This window comes from Epinephelus moara, chromosome 6, assembly GCF_006386435.1.
Source record: "Epinephelus moara isolate mb chromosome 6, YSFRI_EMoa_1.0, whole genome shotgun sequence".
Classification (NCBI taxonomy): domain Eukaryota; kingdom Metazoa; phylum Chordata; class Actinopteri; order Perciformes; family Serranidae; genus Epinephelus; species Epinephelus moara.
In genome coordinates, this window is record NC_065511.1 from 39,145,082 (window position 1) to 39,163,916 (window position 18,835).

General features: G+C 38.9%; 1 protein-coding gene across 1 annotated transcript; it reads right to left on the minus strand.

The window, feature by feature from the left end:
• On the minus strand, window positions 1–17,960 carry tbx20 (T-box transcription factor 20). Its single transcript, XM_050047604.1, has 8 exons — window positions 17,505–17,960; window positions 16,067–16,304; window positions 14,611–14,775; window positions 13,380–13,488; window positions 10,076–10,234; window positions 8,796–8,872; window positions 4,793–4,905; window positions 1–4,193 (listed from the first exon to the last, which is right to left on the minus strand). Exons 1-8 carry the CDS (start codon window positions 17,632–17,634, stop codon window positions 3,865–3,867), a joined length of 1,320 nt encoding a protein of 439 aa, XP_049903561.1. The 5' UTR covers window positions 17,635–17,960; the 3' UTR covers window positions 1–3,864.
• Between the last annotated feature and the right edge of the window lie 875 nt (window positions 17,961–18,835).

Genomic DNA, 18,835 nt, shown 5'->3' on the forward strand with positions numbered 1-18,835 from the left:
GAAAACAGTAACTCAGAGTTTTGGGTGGTGGTGATATATATTTCTCAAGGTTTACAAATAACTATTTTTTTTAAATGCGGCATAGTTACATTACACATTATTTCCAGAGAGCAAAATAAATATATTGCACTTAAAAATCATCAAAACACAATCTCGTTCGGTGTCGTATTCATGTTATGGCATACAAAAGAAAACCTTTAAAAAAAGAGAGATTATTTTCAGTGGTCAGTCGGGACTGTGCGTATGGTGTGTTTTACATTTACACTGATGGAAACCAACGTTGAGTTCATGTGTACAAACAAAGCTCAGGCTGCACATCAGGAAAAGACCAAAAGCTGACCTCCAAAGCAAAGACTAAAAGTACAAGATGAACTGCTTGCACATGAATGATGCAAGGGGTCAGAACAGAACATGTACGTCCATATTCCACTGTGACAGGCTTCATATGAAAATGTGGGACATTTACAGTGTCATGGATCACTTTTATACATCAGATTGAGTTCTGCCTCCACAGAGCAGCATTCAAAGTGTCTCACCGTCCATCACACACCTGAAACAACATAACGCCCAACGTCTGATGAGTCTGAATGCTTTCATGATGCAACAAGCTGAAATACTCCTCCATGTGTTTCTTTGGATTTTGTGCAGAAAACGTGACAACCTCACTGCAAAAAGTCTCCACCAGAACCAGTCATGTTGTCAATCAGTGTGTTTAAGGAGTCACATTTTCCTCAGTGGGAAGATCATCAGTTGTTTCCAGTATTATTCAACTTGTATCAGTGATTTCTTTTTAGAAACAAGCATCACTATCATGAAACAAGTAACTTAAGTGACACTTGACTTGAGACTGCAGCTGGTTTGTGTTGAATAAATTAAAGAACCAAGAGATGTGATCACATCACTCCAGTTTTACCCTCTTTACTGGCTCCCAGTATGTTTTAGAACAGATTTTAGGATTTTACTGATTACTTTAAAGGCTCACCAGGACGTACTTTGAGGTCTTGTCTGTTCCAGAGGCCCGTCTGAAAACTAAAGGATATTTGCTGTCAGGGCCCCGAGGCTCTGGAACAATCTGCCTGAGGATATGAGGTCGGCCGAGTCAGTGATCTCTTTTAAGTCCCTTCTTATAACATACTTTTATCAGAGAGCCTTTCCTGATTTTACTTGAGTTTAAGTTCATTTATTTCCTCAGTTTTTATACGCTAAAATGTTTTTATCAGTTCTTTTAAAAGTTGCTTTCACGTCTTGTCTGTTTTAATTATTGACACGTAAATCACTTTGTAACTCTGTTTTGAAAAGCACTTTATAAATAAAGATTATTATAAAATAAATAAAGATTATAATAAATTCTGCTGTCATGGTAGACTTTAGAAAAAAACATTTTTAGTAGAATGTGATCAACACTGGATTTTGAGGCTGATACCGATAATCATATTTTAAAATTTTTTCAGCTGATAAATTCATGATGAGGATCCCTTTAATCTGCTTGTTTCTGTTCTAAATTCTTTATCAATCAGCAGATTAATCGATTAGTTAGTCAGCAGGTGTTTTGATGAATGACTACTTGTTCCAGTTGTTTTTTAAACGCTGCTCAAATGTCAGGATTTTATGCTTTTCTTTGTGATAAAGACACTAAGCTAAGTATTTTGGGGGGTTTGGACTGATAGCTGGAAAACATGACATTTTAAAGACAAAAATAATCAGCAGAAGAATCATTAACACTAATTGTTAAGTTGTTGCAGCCCCTAAATAGTTTTACAGATGAAAAATAAACATATTTTGGCAGTTTTTTTTCCTGCAGTTTGTTGTCAATTATCGGCTGACATAAAAACAGATACAGAGAAAAACTAATATTTTACGATACGTCAGTCCAGCTTTAGTTTTTAGGAATCAACTGTAGACAACAGTGACTTGGTTCGATGGAGAGTTTTTGTTGTGGAGCTCCTGGACTCAAAATGAATCTTCATAGTAAAATGCCTTCCCAAAGCTACATTATTTACGAGGACCAATTAAATTACTCCACCAGTGAGCTGCCATTTTTATGCACCTGCACCGACACCGAGTGTGAGTCGACTCCAGCAGCTTCCAGCTTCTTCCTCCCTGCGTGATTTAAATGAGACGGCAGCACAGAGTCATTATTTCCAGGTGTGGACGCCCTGTCGACACGCTCTAACGCTGCCATGAATCAGCTCCGTAACACCTGCTAAGGACCAGCTGCTAAAAGGCCGCAGCCGACAGACGGCGACTGAAAACACTGTGGAGATAAAACTCAATGCTTCTGCACAGATTGCTGCTCTGTTTGTGTGGAAAAAAAAATATGGAGAACCCCTTAAAATGTGTCTGTACATATTAAAGAGATTACATGATCACTGAGTTAAAATTCTGCCAGTGGAAACAGGTTTATGAGACCTAATGGTTGTGGCCAGTTTCACCAGGTGAATTAAAATATGTTGACTTTAAAACTGATGATTTGAACTCAACACATTTTGTAGGTGAATCTGTTTTAGTTAAAGCTCGGTCACACCAGAAACTAATGGCAAAATTAATCTGCACGAATTCGCAAAATAGGCGAGTTTTAAGCAGCCTGTTCTCATTCTCAGGGCGTCAAACCCCTCGGCCAGAATGAGAATGGGTTGGTTTTAGAGGTTTTGTGACCTGGGCGCTTCTCACAGGGCTAATTAATGAGCTGGTGAGCTAACGGCTAACATGCTAGCCCTAGTCAGTCAAGATGAGGGACAGAAAGCTCGCAGAAGTAGCTAGCTTGCAAACTGTCACTTAAGTAGCTCCTTGGCTAGGTAGCCAACACACAGTTAATTCAGAGGACGTATTTGATCAATCACTTCCTGTCTTGTGTCTGTTTGTAATCCATTCCTCTTTTGTGGAGACGTTTATAATCCAACAGAGGAGATTAAATAAAAACCACACAGCCAAAAAGCTACAATAGCTTCCTCCATTTTCCCGCTCTCCGTTAACACGGTGTGAAATTTGCACGTCAAAAGTTCAACCCCAGGTGAAAAATACTTCACTTCATCCCGATTCACTAAAATGAATTAATTTGGATGCAAATTGTTGCCGTTTCATCTGCTGGTGTGACCGAGCCTTAAAAATATGCAAAGAGCCTCCACCCATGTCGCAGGTTAGAGCTTATCCATCCCATATTATTCCATATAAAGTTTCCCCAGCCTGTTTGTCTACTGCGGTCAGCATGCGTCCTATGATTTTCTCTTTTTTTTTTTTGCACTCTACAGTGAGAATTTTCCTACGAGTAAATGTTGCATATTCATCTCTGTACATTAACGTGTGTTTCTGATATTTTTTTTAACAGAGCGTGAAGTCTGAACTGTACATATGGCTGGCTTTCTAGAAAACAGACGAGAGCTGAGATATGCTGAAATGTTCACAGACTCAGGCTGAGCCTTGGCGTCACAACACACTGCAGCATCACATGAGTCCCTCCAGAAGCTTTAGGTAGCGTTGTTGGAGGATCACACAGCGACCTGCCATCTTTAAAGCCTCGTGGAGACCCTGTTGAGTTGAGGATCCACTTTCTGTTCTTCGAGGGCTGAGACCAAACATGCCCCTCGTATCGTCTCTCATTTATAGTTCGTACTGAGGTTGTTAGTGTTTGTACAATGACACCGAAGTGTTCCTGTCCGCAGGTCCTGTGGAGGCGCCACAGTCCTTCTTTTTTTCTGGACTGGCCGTCAGTGTGCCACATCCTCTTCACGTCACTCACTGCAGGTGAACTATTTACAAAGACCAGGGGAGAAGATACAAACAGGATGAGGAGTGATGAGCCGGAGCAGAGAAATAACTGGTAGCACTGGTTTGGGGATCAGAGCGAAGATCCTCCCCAGGACGGAGTCATACAAAGGGCGTCATCACCGTGGAGGAGTGGCGCAGTCCCTGGATGGCGGCGTAGGGCCCCTGCTGGAAGTAGTGGTGGTAGCGGGGCATGTGGAAGGAAGGGAAGGACGGCCCGCTGCCCTGCATGGTCCCAGCCAGAGCGGTGGGCGTCAGCGGCATGCCCAGCCGGCTGTAGGGGGGCAGGGAGCCCTGGATGGGGTGGGGCAGGGAGGCGGCGCCGGTGCTCATGGCTGACAGGGACTGTGGGTGCTGGAAGCCCGAGAAGCCTGAAGTGGTGGTGACCCAGGAGCTCAGGGAGAGGTTGTCTGAGGCGGTAAATGCTGAGCCTGCAGGAGACACGGGGCAGGCGTTAATATCAGGGTCATACATACATTGGTTAAATAATAAAGCTGCTAATATTCTTTATTTCTGTGAAAAGACCAAAACAAATTTGAGTCAGTTACACATATGCCGCCCTGCTGCCAGAAATACTGAATAATGACCCAAATGTGTATTAATCCACAGCTGAAAATAGCCCCTAACAAATTCACTATTTCCTTCTGTTTGAGAGCGGGTTGCTGCAAACTGCAGTGACCAGCTGTTTTAGGAAACGACCAGGAGCCTGTATTTAAATATTTATGTCTTCAGAAGGAACCAACAGGTTTGAAACTGAGTGCCAGAAAGCCAGAAAGATTCTGATTCTGTGGCAAAGTGCAGCCAAACTAAAACTTGGGGATAGTTGAACTTTTAATGGCAAATTGTGGCAAAATAACACCTGCAGGCAATCAGAGTTCTGAGATTCCTGTGACATCAACACACCTTCCACCCCACTCTTCACCGCTGCTCGATGTGTTTCCACTGTTGTGACTTTGTTCTTTTAGTAGGATCCCTCTGATCAGTATTATCTGTGCTGACATGAGGTGTGTTGGGTGTGACAGCCTCTCACCTCTGGTGTGTGCAGTGTGTCCGTCCTCGCTCAGGTTCTCCTCATCCCCAGCGTAGGTTCGGATCGGCGACCGGGCGTACGAGTGCTTGTGGATCAGATTCTCAACACTTTCCCTGCAGCAAAAGCCGAAGAGAGAGCCCCAAAATAAATCTCTTTGTTCCCATTTAATGTTTTTATTCTGCGGAGCTGCACCCCGATACTAATTCATGTTTTTTGTCCAGTTAAATTATTACATATGAAAGAAATGTTAAAGTGATCAAGAATTCAACATTTAACCTAACAAAACAAACACTTTACAATAAAGTAAAGCCTTTTCTTGCAGTGTTATGCTGAAATCTGTGACCTGCTGAACTCTGACTTTTATTTCATTTTTTCCCTTTAGACAGGCAACAACAGTGAAGGACGATGTACACAAATAACACAAGATCAGAACATCACAAATAAAATAGACTTCCCCCCATGGTCACTTGTTTTAGTAGCTGTTGGCAAAGATTGTGACCTCCCCTCTTTTTCAAAATATCTATTTGCCTTTTCCATCATTTTTAACACATTTTTTTTTCAGTTAACTGTTAAAAATACTTAGAATTTTGTTTTAAACACATTACATTGGGTCAGATACATATTTTGTTTTGATTCTTGCTTTTTTCCCACAATGTTTCACAAATGTTAAAATATTCAAAAATTCAACATAAACTTAAATCTTATCATCTGATGTAACTTTATATATTCTATTAGTGCACCTGCATTTGCGCACATTTAACTGTTATTTTTTAATTTGTGTATCAGAATATTTGCAACCATCACCTAACAAAACAAAGACTTCACACAATATTCTCTGATAGCGTTACACTTAAATCTGTGACCTGATACATTCTGTGACTTTTCTTTAGATAAGCAGAAGCAACAACTGACAACATAACAAAGATAACACAAATATATGTGTGTCACAAGATCAAATACAAAGAGTATGATATCATTAAATAAAATACGGGGTCATTCCTATGTTCCCAGAGACCTATATTCCTCAGATTTATATGGCACGTAACGGTGACCCGAAAAGATGCTTCCCAGCTCTGTATTAACTTAATGTGACAGGGGTTAGAGTTAACTGAGGGGACTATAATGCTCCATCCGGTGAGCTATAAGGTAGCTGTACTTTTTTTTAGTAAGAGAAACTCCCGAAACAGAATTCATCCCTAAATCTAAAATGGTAGGAATAGAAAGAGGAAGAAAAACAAGAGATGAAAAAAGGAGAAAAATATTTAAAAAAAAAAAAAGTAAATAAATAAATTCTTAAACATTTAAAGGTTAGGAAATCAACAGTAGTTTACTATTGCCATTCCTAAAAGGTTATTAAAGAGTTTTAGGGTGAGTTTATTTATGAAATATTTTAAATTGAAACAGGTCAAATTTGGACACAAAAGGAAGGTAACGTGTGTCAACAGAGGATTGAACTAGGAACCTCTAACAAGGACACGCTGTCCATGTTTGAAGCTCCTGGCAAAAATTGTGCCCCCATCTTTGTTTTGAGAAATCTACAGACTTTTATCCATAATTAAAAACACATTTTCTTCATTTATATTTTTAAAAACAAGTTTAAAATATTTTAAATTTTGTTTTAAACACATTACACTGACTAACAGATCGACCTGTATGAAGCCTCACCGGCAGCGTAACACCAATATTTCTGTCTGTTTACCAGCTACGTCTCTGGTGCATATCTATTTGCATTCATGCAATATTTTTGTTTACATGTCTGAAAATGTGTGGTCTCATGTTTGTGTAGTTTGTGCATGTAGATTTTGGCATGTGTGTGTGTTTTTGTGCGTATGTTCACTATCCCACAAAGTGCATTAGCTCATTTGAGTCTTGTCAGATAGCACTTCTCAAACACAGTGACACAAATTGTTGGGGGAGGTATAGTGAGCACGTGTGTGTGTGTGTGTGTGTGTGTGGGTGTGTGGGTGTGTGCATGTGTGTGTGTGTGCGTGGGTGGACAGGCAAGTGGTCTGCATCATGAGAGCCATGCGTCCACATTAGCAGCCCCCCCGCCCCTCTGCAGCCCCCGCCCCTCCAATTAGGTTAGGAAAGTGCAATATCTGTCAGCAGAGGAGTACAAATGTGTGTGTTTTTATCAGAGCCGGGCCCCTCCGGCACAGAGGCCGCAGCGAACTCCCACAATGCACGGCAGAGCAGGAGGGAGGCGAGGGGGGGCGGAGGGGCATGCTGGTTTCAATCAGTCACTGCAGCCAATTGAATTACAGTGTGTTTTAGTGCAGTGGCCGACTCCAGACTAATGCGATTTCTGCAGCTCCCCGAAGATCAATTGATCAGGTCTAATTCACAGCCCTCAAAAAGAGAAGGACAGAGGAGGAGGAGGGGGAGGGGGAGGAGGAGGAGGAGGAGGAGGAGGGTGTCTGGCTCAGATTGGGACGTCTCTGGTTTGGGATGTTTGATTGAGGGAAATGGGCAGATGGTTTGATTTTGTCAGCTGATTTTGGCTTTAGTGCCGGAATCAGGAATTACGAGAAGTGTGTGTTTTGGCAGCATCATAAAAATCCTTTGGACGGGTATTTGTGACTGTAAGTGTGTGTGTGTGTGTGTGTGTGTGTGTGTGTCATGCTCAATAAAGTGCAATACGTAAAATACAGAGAACACAACAGATAATAAAACTACAGTTTTTGGGGAAAAGAAAGGACAAAGGAGAGAATGAGGGAAAAAGGAAGAGATAACAATGGGGAGCGACAAGTAGAAAACAGCGAAAGACAAGGACGACTGAGTGAAAGAAAAAAGACAAGAAATACAAGGAGAGAAGGAGAGACAAAGGAATAGATGACAGAAAGGAGGAAGGACAACAATGTAAGAAGAAAAGGCAGGAAGATAGGAAGACTAGAAAGGAAAGACAGATGAAAGGAAAAGCAAGACAGGAAAGACTGAAAGAAGACAAGGACAATGAAAGAAGGAAAGGGTAAACAAAGGAAAGACAGGAATAAAGAAAGAAAAATGAGGAAAGAAAAGTTAAGACAGATGAATAGAACTAGAAAAAGACTCAGAAAAAGACAAGAAAGATGTGATGAAGAAAAAACTAGAAAGGAAGAATGACAGAGAAAATGAAGGACAACCAGGGAAGAAAAGAATAAAAGACAGTGATTGAGCAACAAGGAAGGGAAGACTGAATAATAGAGAAGACAAGGAAAGCAGGAGGAGAAAGATAAGAAATATAATATCCTATATTCACCAAATCAGTGTGTGCGCACAGGTTTTTTAAACACGGGAAAAGCTGTTAGAAATAGGCGATAGATTCCACTCCTGTTGCCAGTAGGCGAGATGTATACACGGCTCTGCAGCAGACGGGTATGCCTTCTATTTTTTCTTTCTGGTGTGTCACATTTGATGTCACGGACAGGCCGGAAAACATGTTAGCAAACAGTAGAAAGCAGCATGGAGGCCTGTGAAAACCTTAAGGTGGTTACTGCTTTTCATATCTGTTACTTATTCAGTCTCTCTCTCAAACTTGATGCAGATTAAACGTCAGCGCTGCAGACGGTATTTTGTGGCGGCCTGTCACTGCATCGCTCCAGCAAAGGGGCTAAAATTAGCATTCACCAGAGTGTCATATCTCAGCTGATTGGAGGTGGAGCTGATAAAGACCTGTGACTACTGCGGAGTAGTTTGACCTGGAAGTGAATGCTGATTTAACTTTTCCCATTAAATACATAGGCATAATATTAGTGGGTGTCAGTGGGTTTTTTGTCCAGTGCGAAAGACAGAAAGAAAAAAAGAAGAGGTGATAAAGCTTATTACGTAGAATCGGTGGTTTCATTCTTACACAAACAGAGAAATAAACAGTAGCTTTTGTATTTACTAATGAGCAGCAGGATATCTAACACACACACACACACACACACACACACACACACAGACATGCTCACACACTCCTCCCTCCTGAGTATCTTTCCTATCGTCGGTAAACAAACAGTGCAGGACCCAGAATCCCCTGTACCTCTCCATATCCGTCAGCCGCGACGAGTCCCGAAATCCTTTGGCGAACGGGTTGCTGTCAATCTTCAGTTTGGTGATCTGGAAACACGGCAGGAGAGAAACAGTTTTAATTTACCAAGCTGTGTGTGTTTACAGTCTGCTTTTGTCTCCCGCCTCAACATGCTCCGTCCTGCAGCTCAGCTCTCGTCTCCACAAACACAATAAAGCTCAGGCTTTAAAGCTTCTCAGATTTATTAATGGAGACATCCTGATTTTATTTTTCATCCTAATCCTGATCTGAGTCCTTTAATATTTGGTGCCAATGGTGCAGTGGCAGTGTAACTAAACACATTTGCTCAAGTACTGTGCAAGTATAATTCTGAGGTAAATGTTCTTTACTTGGGTATTTACATTTTATGCTACACTGCACTTTATACTTCTCCTCCACTACATTTTTCAAGCTAATAATATACTTTTTTAAAAACATATTTTAGCTTCAGTTACTAGTTCTTTTGCAGTTTCAGATTGTTAACACAAAAAATAATTGACAAATAAATTACGTGCTTTATAGATTAAGCTGACCAGCAGTATATGAAGTAATTAAAGTTATCTCTACTTTCACCAGCTGCAACATAAAATTGATTAACACACTAACGCACCAATAATTATAATTCAGTGATATATATTTTCCTGAAATTAACCATGTTGCATAATGAGTGTATTACATATATTTTCATAATACTTTTGCACTTCTAGTAAGATTCTGAATGCAGGATTTGTACTTTTTTTCACACTGATATTACGACTTTTTCTTACGTAAAACATCTGAATATTGCTGCCAACACTTACATTAACCTAAATGTTAATTATGTATCTGACAGATTCAAATAACAGCTGTAGCCCATGTCAGATATTCATGAATAATATTGTGCTTGTTGGTCATTTTATTGTAACACTGTTAGTTAATACTGTTTAGTATTAAATGCAGTTTCATGTTTAGTAGCTGCAGCTGAGCTTTCACACTGTGACACATGATCGTCCTCAAGTCATAGATACATTTTTTTATCTCAGTTTTTACGCCGACGTGGACGAGAAGTTTTTAAAGTGGTAAACAGAAATGTCAACTGGTCAAACTCTATGTGTCGAGTAAGATCATGCGATACAATCAAAAGCCCCAGAACAGCTCCTAAATTCCAGTTTTATTGTTTTAACATTTCAGAGGAGGCAACAGCAGAGTGTGATCCAAAGAGGGAGCGGAGGCCTGTGATGCCCACTGGTCCCTGTCAGCTGTCAATCACTCACCAGCTGGTTCTGATAGGCCGTGACGGCGGTGAAGACGGTCTCGACAAAGACGAAGGTGCGGAACTCCTCAGACTTGAGGTTGAGCAGCGAGGCGGTGTGATCCTTCTTCTTGATGATGTGGACCCGTGGCTGGTACTTGTGCATGGAGTTGAGGATGATCTGCAGAAGGATAAGAAGAGACTGAATCAATGATGATCAGTGAGGAGCGTGAAGGTTCAACTGTCACAGAAATGACGCACAGGCTAGAAACAGAAATACTTTATTGATCCCCGAGGGGAAATTGTGATTTGTTATAGTCACTCTGATCTAAAGAATAGAGAATTATAGGAAGTAAGAATTAGAGAAATAGAAGTATGTAAGGATAAAGCAATAAAATAAAATAGAAATGAAAATGTGCATTAAAAATAAAAATAAAATGTGCATTATGCTGCAGTATTCAACGCTAGTATGTAAGATATTAAAAATATAAAAGATAAAATTTTGACTACAATATATACATCAATAGAATAAAAGAAATAGAATAAGAGTAAACATGAGAAATGTGTGCAGTTATGTGCATTGTCTAACTAGTGTTGACACAACAGAAGTAGGTAGAAAAAGGTGAGTTAAATATTTTGAGTAATTTGAAGACATCACCTCGGGCTCTGGGAGATAATAGAGGATATCTGTCACTGTATGGTCTGGTGTTTTATAGACTAAAGGATTTAATATTACTATTATTATTACTACTTTCATTCTATTTGCACAAAGGCTGGAAGTTTTACCCCAAAGTATGTTCCATGTAATCTACTTGTAAATTAAAATTTAAAAAAAGTACAATAAAATAAAAAATACTAATAATATTAATTTGAACGTCTACAACAATTCCATGCAACAGGGCAAACTCTATCAGCTGATGAAGATCATGTAATATAATAAAAAGCTCTAGGACAGCTACTAAATGGAACTTGCATTGAGATGTTTTTCTCAATTTTCTCAGAAATGTTTAAAAAGTTAAAATGTTTATCATTCTGTTCCTGTTATTTTGTATTTCATAAAGGCATTAAAACATTGTCAACAGACAAAAATATATAGTGATAAAATGAAAATAAATAAGCCCATAAATAAATATTGAAATAAATCTACAATAGTAACATGGGAATATTCAGTCAGAGACCTTTTACACTGAGCGTGGCACAATGCCTCTTAGTTGCTCATTGCTCCTGAGTGTGTGCAGCTTTGCATATATTTTGAAATGTAAAACCTTCATATCCAACCGTCATATGGTCTGATTGAAAGGGAAGAGAAGGAAAACAAAGACGGAGAAATAAAGAGAGGAAGAAAAACAGAACTGATCTTGTAAACTGACAGAGAGAGACCAGGATGCAGTGCAGAGAGACAAAGAATAAAACGCCGAAGAATAAAAACACTGAGGGAGGACGGAGAGAACAGAGAGAGAGTGTGAACAGATAAAGTTGTTAACACTGCAGCAGCTGCAGGTGAGAGTTTTCCTCCAGTGTTCCTGTCTGGCTGCAGCCCAGGAAACAGTGGAGCCTATATTTATCTTTCTCAACCACTGACTCACGGCGCCACATATTAAGTAAAATACAGATGTGTGTGCAGAGTTTCATGTTTTAACATGATATGATAGGTGCTAAATGATGAAGGCGTTCAAGGTGCAGAGCCAAAGTATAGCTAAATTAAATTCAGCAACATGTTGGCTACAAATGAATACAACATATTACTTTATTTTTGTCAGTGAGGCTGATTATTTCAGATGATTATGTAAAAATAAGTATCTATAATTTAAAAAAAAAAAACTACTATTGGTTTTAGTATTACTATTTTTAAAAAATATGTTTCCCATGCAGCTGCTTGTTTTTCTGAATGGTGTTGTACATTTTAAGAAATGCTTATTTATGTTAAATACAATAATGCTTTGTTTAATGCTTGCAGGTTACATCTGTTTTAAATTGTGCAGCTACAGAGTACAAATGGATTTAATCTAAATTGTTAATTCATTCATTTCTATGGTACATTTCTTGGTGAACCCATAAATTTCATGACTTGTTTAAATAATTGACAAAAAGAAGCTGTACACATCATTTGTCTGTTGTTGTGCCACAAGATTAAATTATGTTTCAGAATTCCAAGGCCTCAGCAGTGCTAATAACTACACAAATGGAAAACAATAAATAAATAAAAAATATGCCAGATCATCAAATAATGGGGAGTATTATATATGTATTTGAATTAATTTTATAATGATTAAAATAAATCAGTAAATTTATATTTTGGTATAAAAATTGTTTCTATTTCAAACAAGCAGCTTTTGTATAAACTCTATTTCATTAAATATTTTTTAAAAATATATCCTTTTTGGAATACCCATCAAAAAACTTGAAACTACGTGAACTGGTCTCTGCGTGATTTTAAAGCTCTCATAAGTACAAGGATGAATGAGTCAGTTGGTTCTTGTCATTGTCCATAGGTGCTCTTATATTTCTACATGTTACTGTTTGTCTTTTATGTTTTATATTATGTGGTTGTTTGGCTGTAACTTTAAAATAGAAAAGAGATCGCTGAATTTTAAGGGGACTTATCTGCTTAAATGTGGTTTAAATAAATGAATAAAATAATCCAAAGCCTGTGACATGTCTCTCTTATGAAATTCACGTTAGGAATTACTGTAGATTTTTTTTTTTTTTTTTAATTACAGTAAAACAATATGCAGCCTATCTGACAAAATACAAATACATAAAACGGATATAAAGCTCTTTTGTTTTTATATGCTTACACGGCACATTTCTTTTAGTTATTCTCATGTCAGTAGAGTCAAGACTCTATTTTTAGATGGTAAAAAAACACTGTAACACCCACACACACCCTTCAAGATAATAATTACCCTGTTTCCCAGACTGTGTCTTACAGTTGGCTAATTCATGGATAAATGTTTTTTCTTCACTTCTTAAATGTGTTTCTGCCCCTGCTGGTGTTTGGCATGGAGCCTCCAGTGAGAGGAGGATTAAAGGAGCAATTTGCTCTCGTCAGGACCGTAATTATAATGTCACAGCGGCTTTTAAACCTCACACACAGAGACAAAGCGTGTCATGCAAATCCTAAATGACTTTATAACTTAAACATGTTTCTATAGCATCGACTTATTAAATGTTTTATATGCAATCTGGTCAATGGGGTGTTGAGGTGTAGCTAGCATAGCATTTAAGCTAGTACTTAAGCAGTAGCCTATAATGTGGTTTATTACGTGATGTGTTTTGTTTTTATTTACTCGACACAACAGGTAAACAAAGTAACAGGTCCTTACGTGTCCGTGTTGGTCCAGTTCGTTGTTTGTCAGTTTGACTTTCTCGAAAGAAACCATTTGCTTCATGAGCTGCTCTCCGGTGAACGGTGAGTCCGGGTGGACGTACAACCTGCAGGAGACGAAGAAGAATAGCGGATCACATCCTCGGCCTGTGATTGGCCGAGAGGCGCTCGGAGGCCTACGGTCGATAGCCAATCAACAACTGGGAAATTAGAAGTCGCTTAGCAACCGCGCTCCATCTTCCTGTATATTAGAGGGTGAATATGGCGGAGAGTTCTTTCTGTTTTCAGTTTTAAGGCCTTTTTAATGGGTTTTGAGGCTGTTTTAACATCAGGGAGCAAAACAAAAATAGGATTCAAATCGAAATAACTTTATTTAAAAAGCTAATCATTTTCTAATGAGTTTAATTAATAAATAATTTGTCTTTGTCGGTCCGTCTGTGCTGATTTACACTGAACATAAAACAAAAAAAGTTATAATTGCCCAAACAATATTACTCCTCAGTTATTGTTTTATTGTCACAATAAATGTGTTTGATTTAATTACATATTTGGAGCTTTGTTTGTGCTGAGAATTACAGTATAACATGCATGCCTTAGCAGGATTTTAAAAATTATCTTAATATTACAAGACATAATAACGGGAGTCTCAGGAATAACATTTTGGTGGAGTGGTAGAGTGGAGAAATAGTGACCCCTTTGTTTAATTACTTATTTTTGCCGGACTAAAAGTTGTCACAATTCAGTGCATCGAGTATAAACTCTGCAATCACCAATCGTGTATACCGCTTTAATTTTAGATTGTAAACCAGTCAGCTCTTCTCAGAAAAACAAAGCCAAACAACACAAGCTGGGGACATGACCTCGCTGTCATTGCCTGGATGCAGGGCAGAGTGACTTAAATGCTAAAAAAAATACGTCTTCAGCTGGTCTGTTTGCTTGAATTGACATCTTCATGACATCAATCAGCGGGGCATGAAAGTCTCCAGATGCTTCCTGGTAGAGATTAAATTATTTCATCGGTCTCCATTACGGTGGTGGCCTCGCGCGGCTCTTTGGTCCCCGGTTTTACTTCACGAGTTGATAATGATGCTCAATTTAGAAAAAAAAATCCTACTGTTAATAATGAGTACTCAGCCAGGTGACATAAACAAAATAAATCACATCATATATTCTGTCAGTGAGGGTTTAAGGAGTGTATCTGTTCAGGTGTGGAGGGCGGGTGTCTGTACCTGGCGGGCAGAGGAGGGTCGGCCTTGCCGGCCACCAGCCAGGAGGAGCGGTGGTAGGCGTACCGGTACCGCTTATTATCCACCGGGACGATGTCCATCAGCACGATGTACTTGGAGTCCTGGTCCACCCCGGAGAAAGAGACCCGGATGGTGGGGAACATCCTCCTGATGGAGAAGAGACAGGTGGCATGCAATTATTATTATTATCATTATTATTATTATTATTATTATTATTATTATTATTATTATTATAGAGCGTATTTGGACAAGTGTGTGTTTTATTTTATTTTATTTTTCTTATTTTTTTATTAGAAACCACCTGCTGATAATGTCGCCCTCAACGCGTCCTATACCCCCTCAGAAAAAAAGTAAATTCTGACCAGACACCGATAAAAAAAAAGTCTATATTTTTTAGTTTCTTTGATTTTTATATTTTTCTTCGTCAATTATTTTTACATTTTATTTCTTAAATGCAATTTCAAAACATCGCAGGAATAAAATTATTACAACAAAATAGTCCTTTAGCTACACAGTCTTTTTTAGTTTTTAGATTTGTTGACATAGAATTAGTCGAAAAACGTATAAAAACAGTCAGTATTTTTATTAATAGGCCTAGTAGCCTTAATACTTATAATGTGTATTTTTCTATAGATTGCAGACAAAATGCAGGTTGCAATGCGAAAGCTGTATGACCTCATTGTCCTCAGTATAGCTGCAGAGCAGCTTTTGTCTTTCATAAACGTATCCTCATGTAACGGTGCAGGCCACGTTGTGCAGATGTATGTTAGGCCCATATAACAAATACAAATATTGGATATTTATCGGACTTTTATGTCAGGATATGATCAAGCGTCTTTTTATTCTATTCTATTTTATTTCAATTTTATTTTGCCTGCTCGTGAACATATGGCTGTGGATGGTGTATGTGGCCTTATACGGCCGTAACATAGTTTTTCCTCCACCGGGCTGCGAGGTCAGTCAAACGTCAGATTATGGTGAAGCTCTCAGACTGCAGCACGTCTGTGTGAACTCCTCAGGTCAGGTGTGTCTGCAGTCAGTGTTTGGATCGCTGCTCTGTCAGAGAGCTGCAGATTCACTTTGTATTCTTTATTCTACAAAGCCTATTTTATAAACTTGCAAAGTTTAAATGTGTCAGTTGTTAAATATTTTCTCCTTTTCTCTTTTATTTGTGATAACAGCATAAACACTTAAACATAAAAGACGCGTGTGTCTGTTACAGTAACAGTAAATTACTTAAAACAAAAAATCACCTGTGGCATCTTTACATTATCATCCAATAAATATGTTCATCTTTTTTTAATGTTATTTTCATTTATTGTTATTTAGAATATTGTTGTTGCTGCTTTAAAGTCATCGTGTGTGGAACTTTATATGATTAAAATAATAATAACATAATAGCCTAATTATGATTAAATTAAAGACAGTGGAGTTTTACCTTCCGGACTTGGTGATGATCATCTCGGTGCCGAGCTCGTGAAATTTGTCCCACAGCTCTTTGGTCTCCAGGCTGCACGAGATCTTCGCCATCTCCTCGCTAGGGATGCCGGGATTGGTGGGGATGAGCGGCTCCGTGCACACCGCCGGCGCGCTCCCGCTGAAGTCCCCGTGCCCGTCCAGGGAGGACAGGTCAGCCAGAGACTGCTGGTTACAGGAGGACTTCTCCACAAATTGCTCTTAATTATGGAAACAGAGAGAATAAACAGGAGTGTGAGGAGGACTTTATTTATTTATTTTAATTAGTGTGTTTAATGACAGCAGCAGCTCTGTGTCATCACGAATTATAACGGTAAAATACATGTTGGTAAAGTCAGTGAAGTGTAGTTTACAATCTGATTAAAAAAAAAACAGCCTATAGTCTAATATATTATTTTTTATTTTATTGTTATCATTACATAGACCACACTGCTCCATATACGTCTCGAGTGTAATGGAAAGGGAAAAATATTTTGTCTCTGCTTTTTATATTTGGTATTTAATAATATTTTGTATATAATATATATTTAAATTATCACCAAGGGGAAAGAAACATATTGTACAATTTGGCTAAAATTAAATATAAAAAACAAAACAAATAATAAATAAACTGACTGTCCTGCTAGTGTTTTATTCTTTTTCTTAACATAGCCTACAAATAAATTAAATTACCTCAGCAGCCCCAGATCAGTGGATTCTTGTTTGTTAAAACTGCAAAATAAAAAGCTTCGAATGACACATAAGTTGGTTAAATTAGATAAAATAACATTCAGAATGATATTCACTGTTAAAATGAATCTCTGCTCCGACATCCAGCGAAGTTCAATCAAGTGTTAGCATTTATTTTTGGAAAAATGTATCCTCATCAGTGTGTCAAACACTTCAGTCACCTCCTCTATTTTTTAGAATTACTAAATATTTCCACTTCCTGTTTTAATCATAATTATTAAAAGCTTAAAATAAAGCAATAGTTTCATTTATTACAAGACTCAAATCTAAATTACGCACAAAGTCTGGCGTAAATATAACGAGCTACTTTTACATGCATTCGATAATTATGGGGATGTTGCTGATGTTTTCTGTCACCTTACTTATTTATTTGCCTGTATATGTTATAAAACCTCATTGTCATCAGACAATTAATAATTCTTTTCTTTTGCCTTTATTTTTCCTTCTCAGTATTTTGCTGTAACACTTTTAGGTCACACTGATTATTTAAGTCCTGTCTATGTTATTCTCTGCAGCTGCAGTGGCTCTATTTTTCCACGTAAATCCATTGTCAACTCTCAGGATTTTTGCGTTAAACAACTTGAACACGCTGCAGCCTTACGCACCACTCCTCTGACTTTAACTCAAATTAAGTTTTCTGTTTTATTCTCCAGGCCCTCTGCCACCCTTACCGAGAGGCTTGATGGTGTTCTCCTCCGTCTCTTTGTCCTTACTGGGCTTCCCACTGGACATCAGGGCGGCTATGGAGAAAGCATTTGCCCGGGACGAGAGCTGCGGTTTCGGGGATGACGTGTACTCCATGTCGGTGAGAAGTCTTGAGCACAAAATATTCCCCTTTAGATAAAAAATCAGGATAAAAAAAAATCCTCCAGAAACGCTCAACTCCGCCTGTTTTTAGCTCCAAGAATAAAGCGAAAAGAAAAATTATGCACAGTTTGTCCTCGATCTCTTTGCGCACACTCTGCTCGCTCAGACGGATCAGTTCTCGCCACTTTGGAGACACTTGTCACTGCCGGGCTGTGAGTCCTGTTGGCTGCATGGTTGAAGGAAGCAGGAGGCGGACTGACTCCACTGACTTGTGCGCGTCCTGCGGTGCCAGATCTGAGGCCGGCTGCTCTTTGGGAAGCTCCAGTCCAATTCACCCTCCCCTTATAATTCCAGTCTGCCCTCCAATCACTGCCTCTGCGTCCACGTCACACTCCCACTGTCCCACAGCAGCCCCGATACCGAGCAGCCAATTAAAAATCCTGGAGCTGTCAGGGTCTTTTTTTTAATTATTCATGGAGAGAGTGTGGCTGAAGAGGAGTAATAATAACATGACTTCATACAGCCTATACTGGGGTGATGACAGGGGGAAATGACAAACACATGGTGAGGAAAATATAATTCTCTGCTTTCATTGCACAATATTAAGGAGGGAAATGAAGAGTTAAATGTACTTTATGTTTGTAGCCCTCTAAAGGACCCCTGGAGGGCCCCAGACCACATGTTGGGAACCCCAGAATGTCAACAGCAGAGATGTTTGCCCAAGATGGTGCTATTTGATAATTAATGGCAGCAGTTAGGTGGTGATGACAGCCTCACACACTCTCTCACACACACAGACAGTTTTTTAAATTAAGTTTTTTTCTAAATGTATTAAATGCAGCTCAGAAGTTGGCACACATGCACATATGTTTGGGAAATGTGTAAAGATACAGAAATTCTGGGGAGAGGATGAAAAATGCTCTGTCATCTCTTCACTGTATTCAGTGCAAGGAACTGCCATGACACTAAACTGATTGGGATACTCTTGAAGATAGTCTGTCTTGCTATGTGCACATTTTGGATCTCTAAGGACGTCCCTGCACTAGATGACTGGTATAAGGAGGTATGGAGAAGTGTCCCTCTGGAAAAACTGACCTACACTCTTTATTACAATACTGAGGGATTTATCAGAATATGGCAACACGTCTTGGACACAGTGGATCCCTCTGAACTGGACATGGTTATACTTTATTAT

What these genes read in the sequence shown, in the direction of transcription:
- tbx20 (XM_050047604.1), bottom strand. Translation starts at nt 17,634, where the DNA reads ATGGAGTACACGTCATCCCCGAAACCGCAGCTCTCGTCCCGGGCAAAT. An exon ending in GAACACCATCAAGCCTCTCG is followed by an intron (nt 16,305 to 17,504) that starts GTAAGGGTGGCA and finishes TCCATAATTAAG; the next exon opens with AGCAATTTGTGGAGAAGTCC. An exon ending in GACCCTCCTCTGCCCGCCAG is followed by an intron (nt 13,489 to 14,610) that starts GTACAGACACCC and finishes CGTCTCCTGCAG; the next exon opens with GTTGTACGTCCACCCGGACT.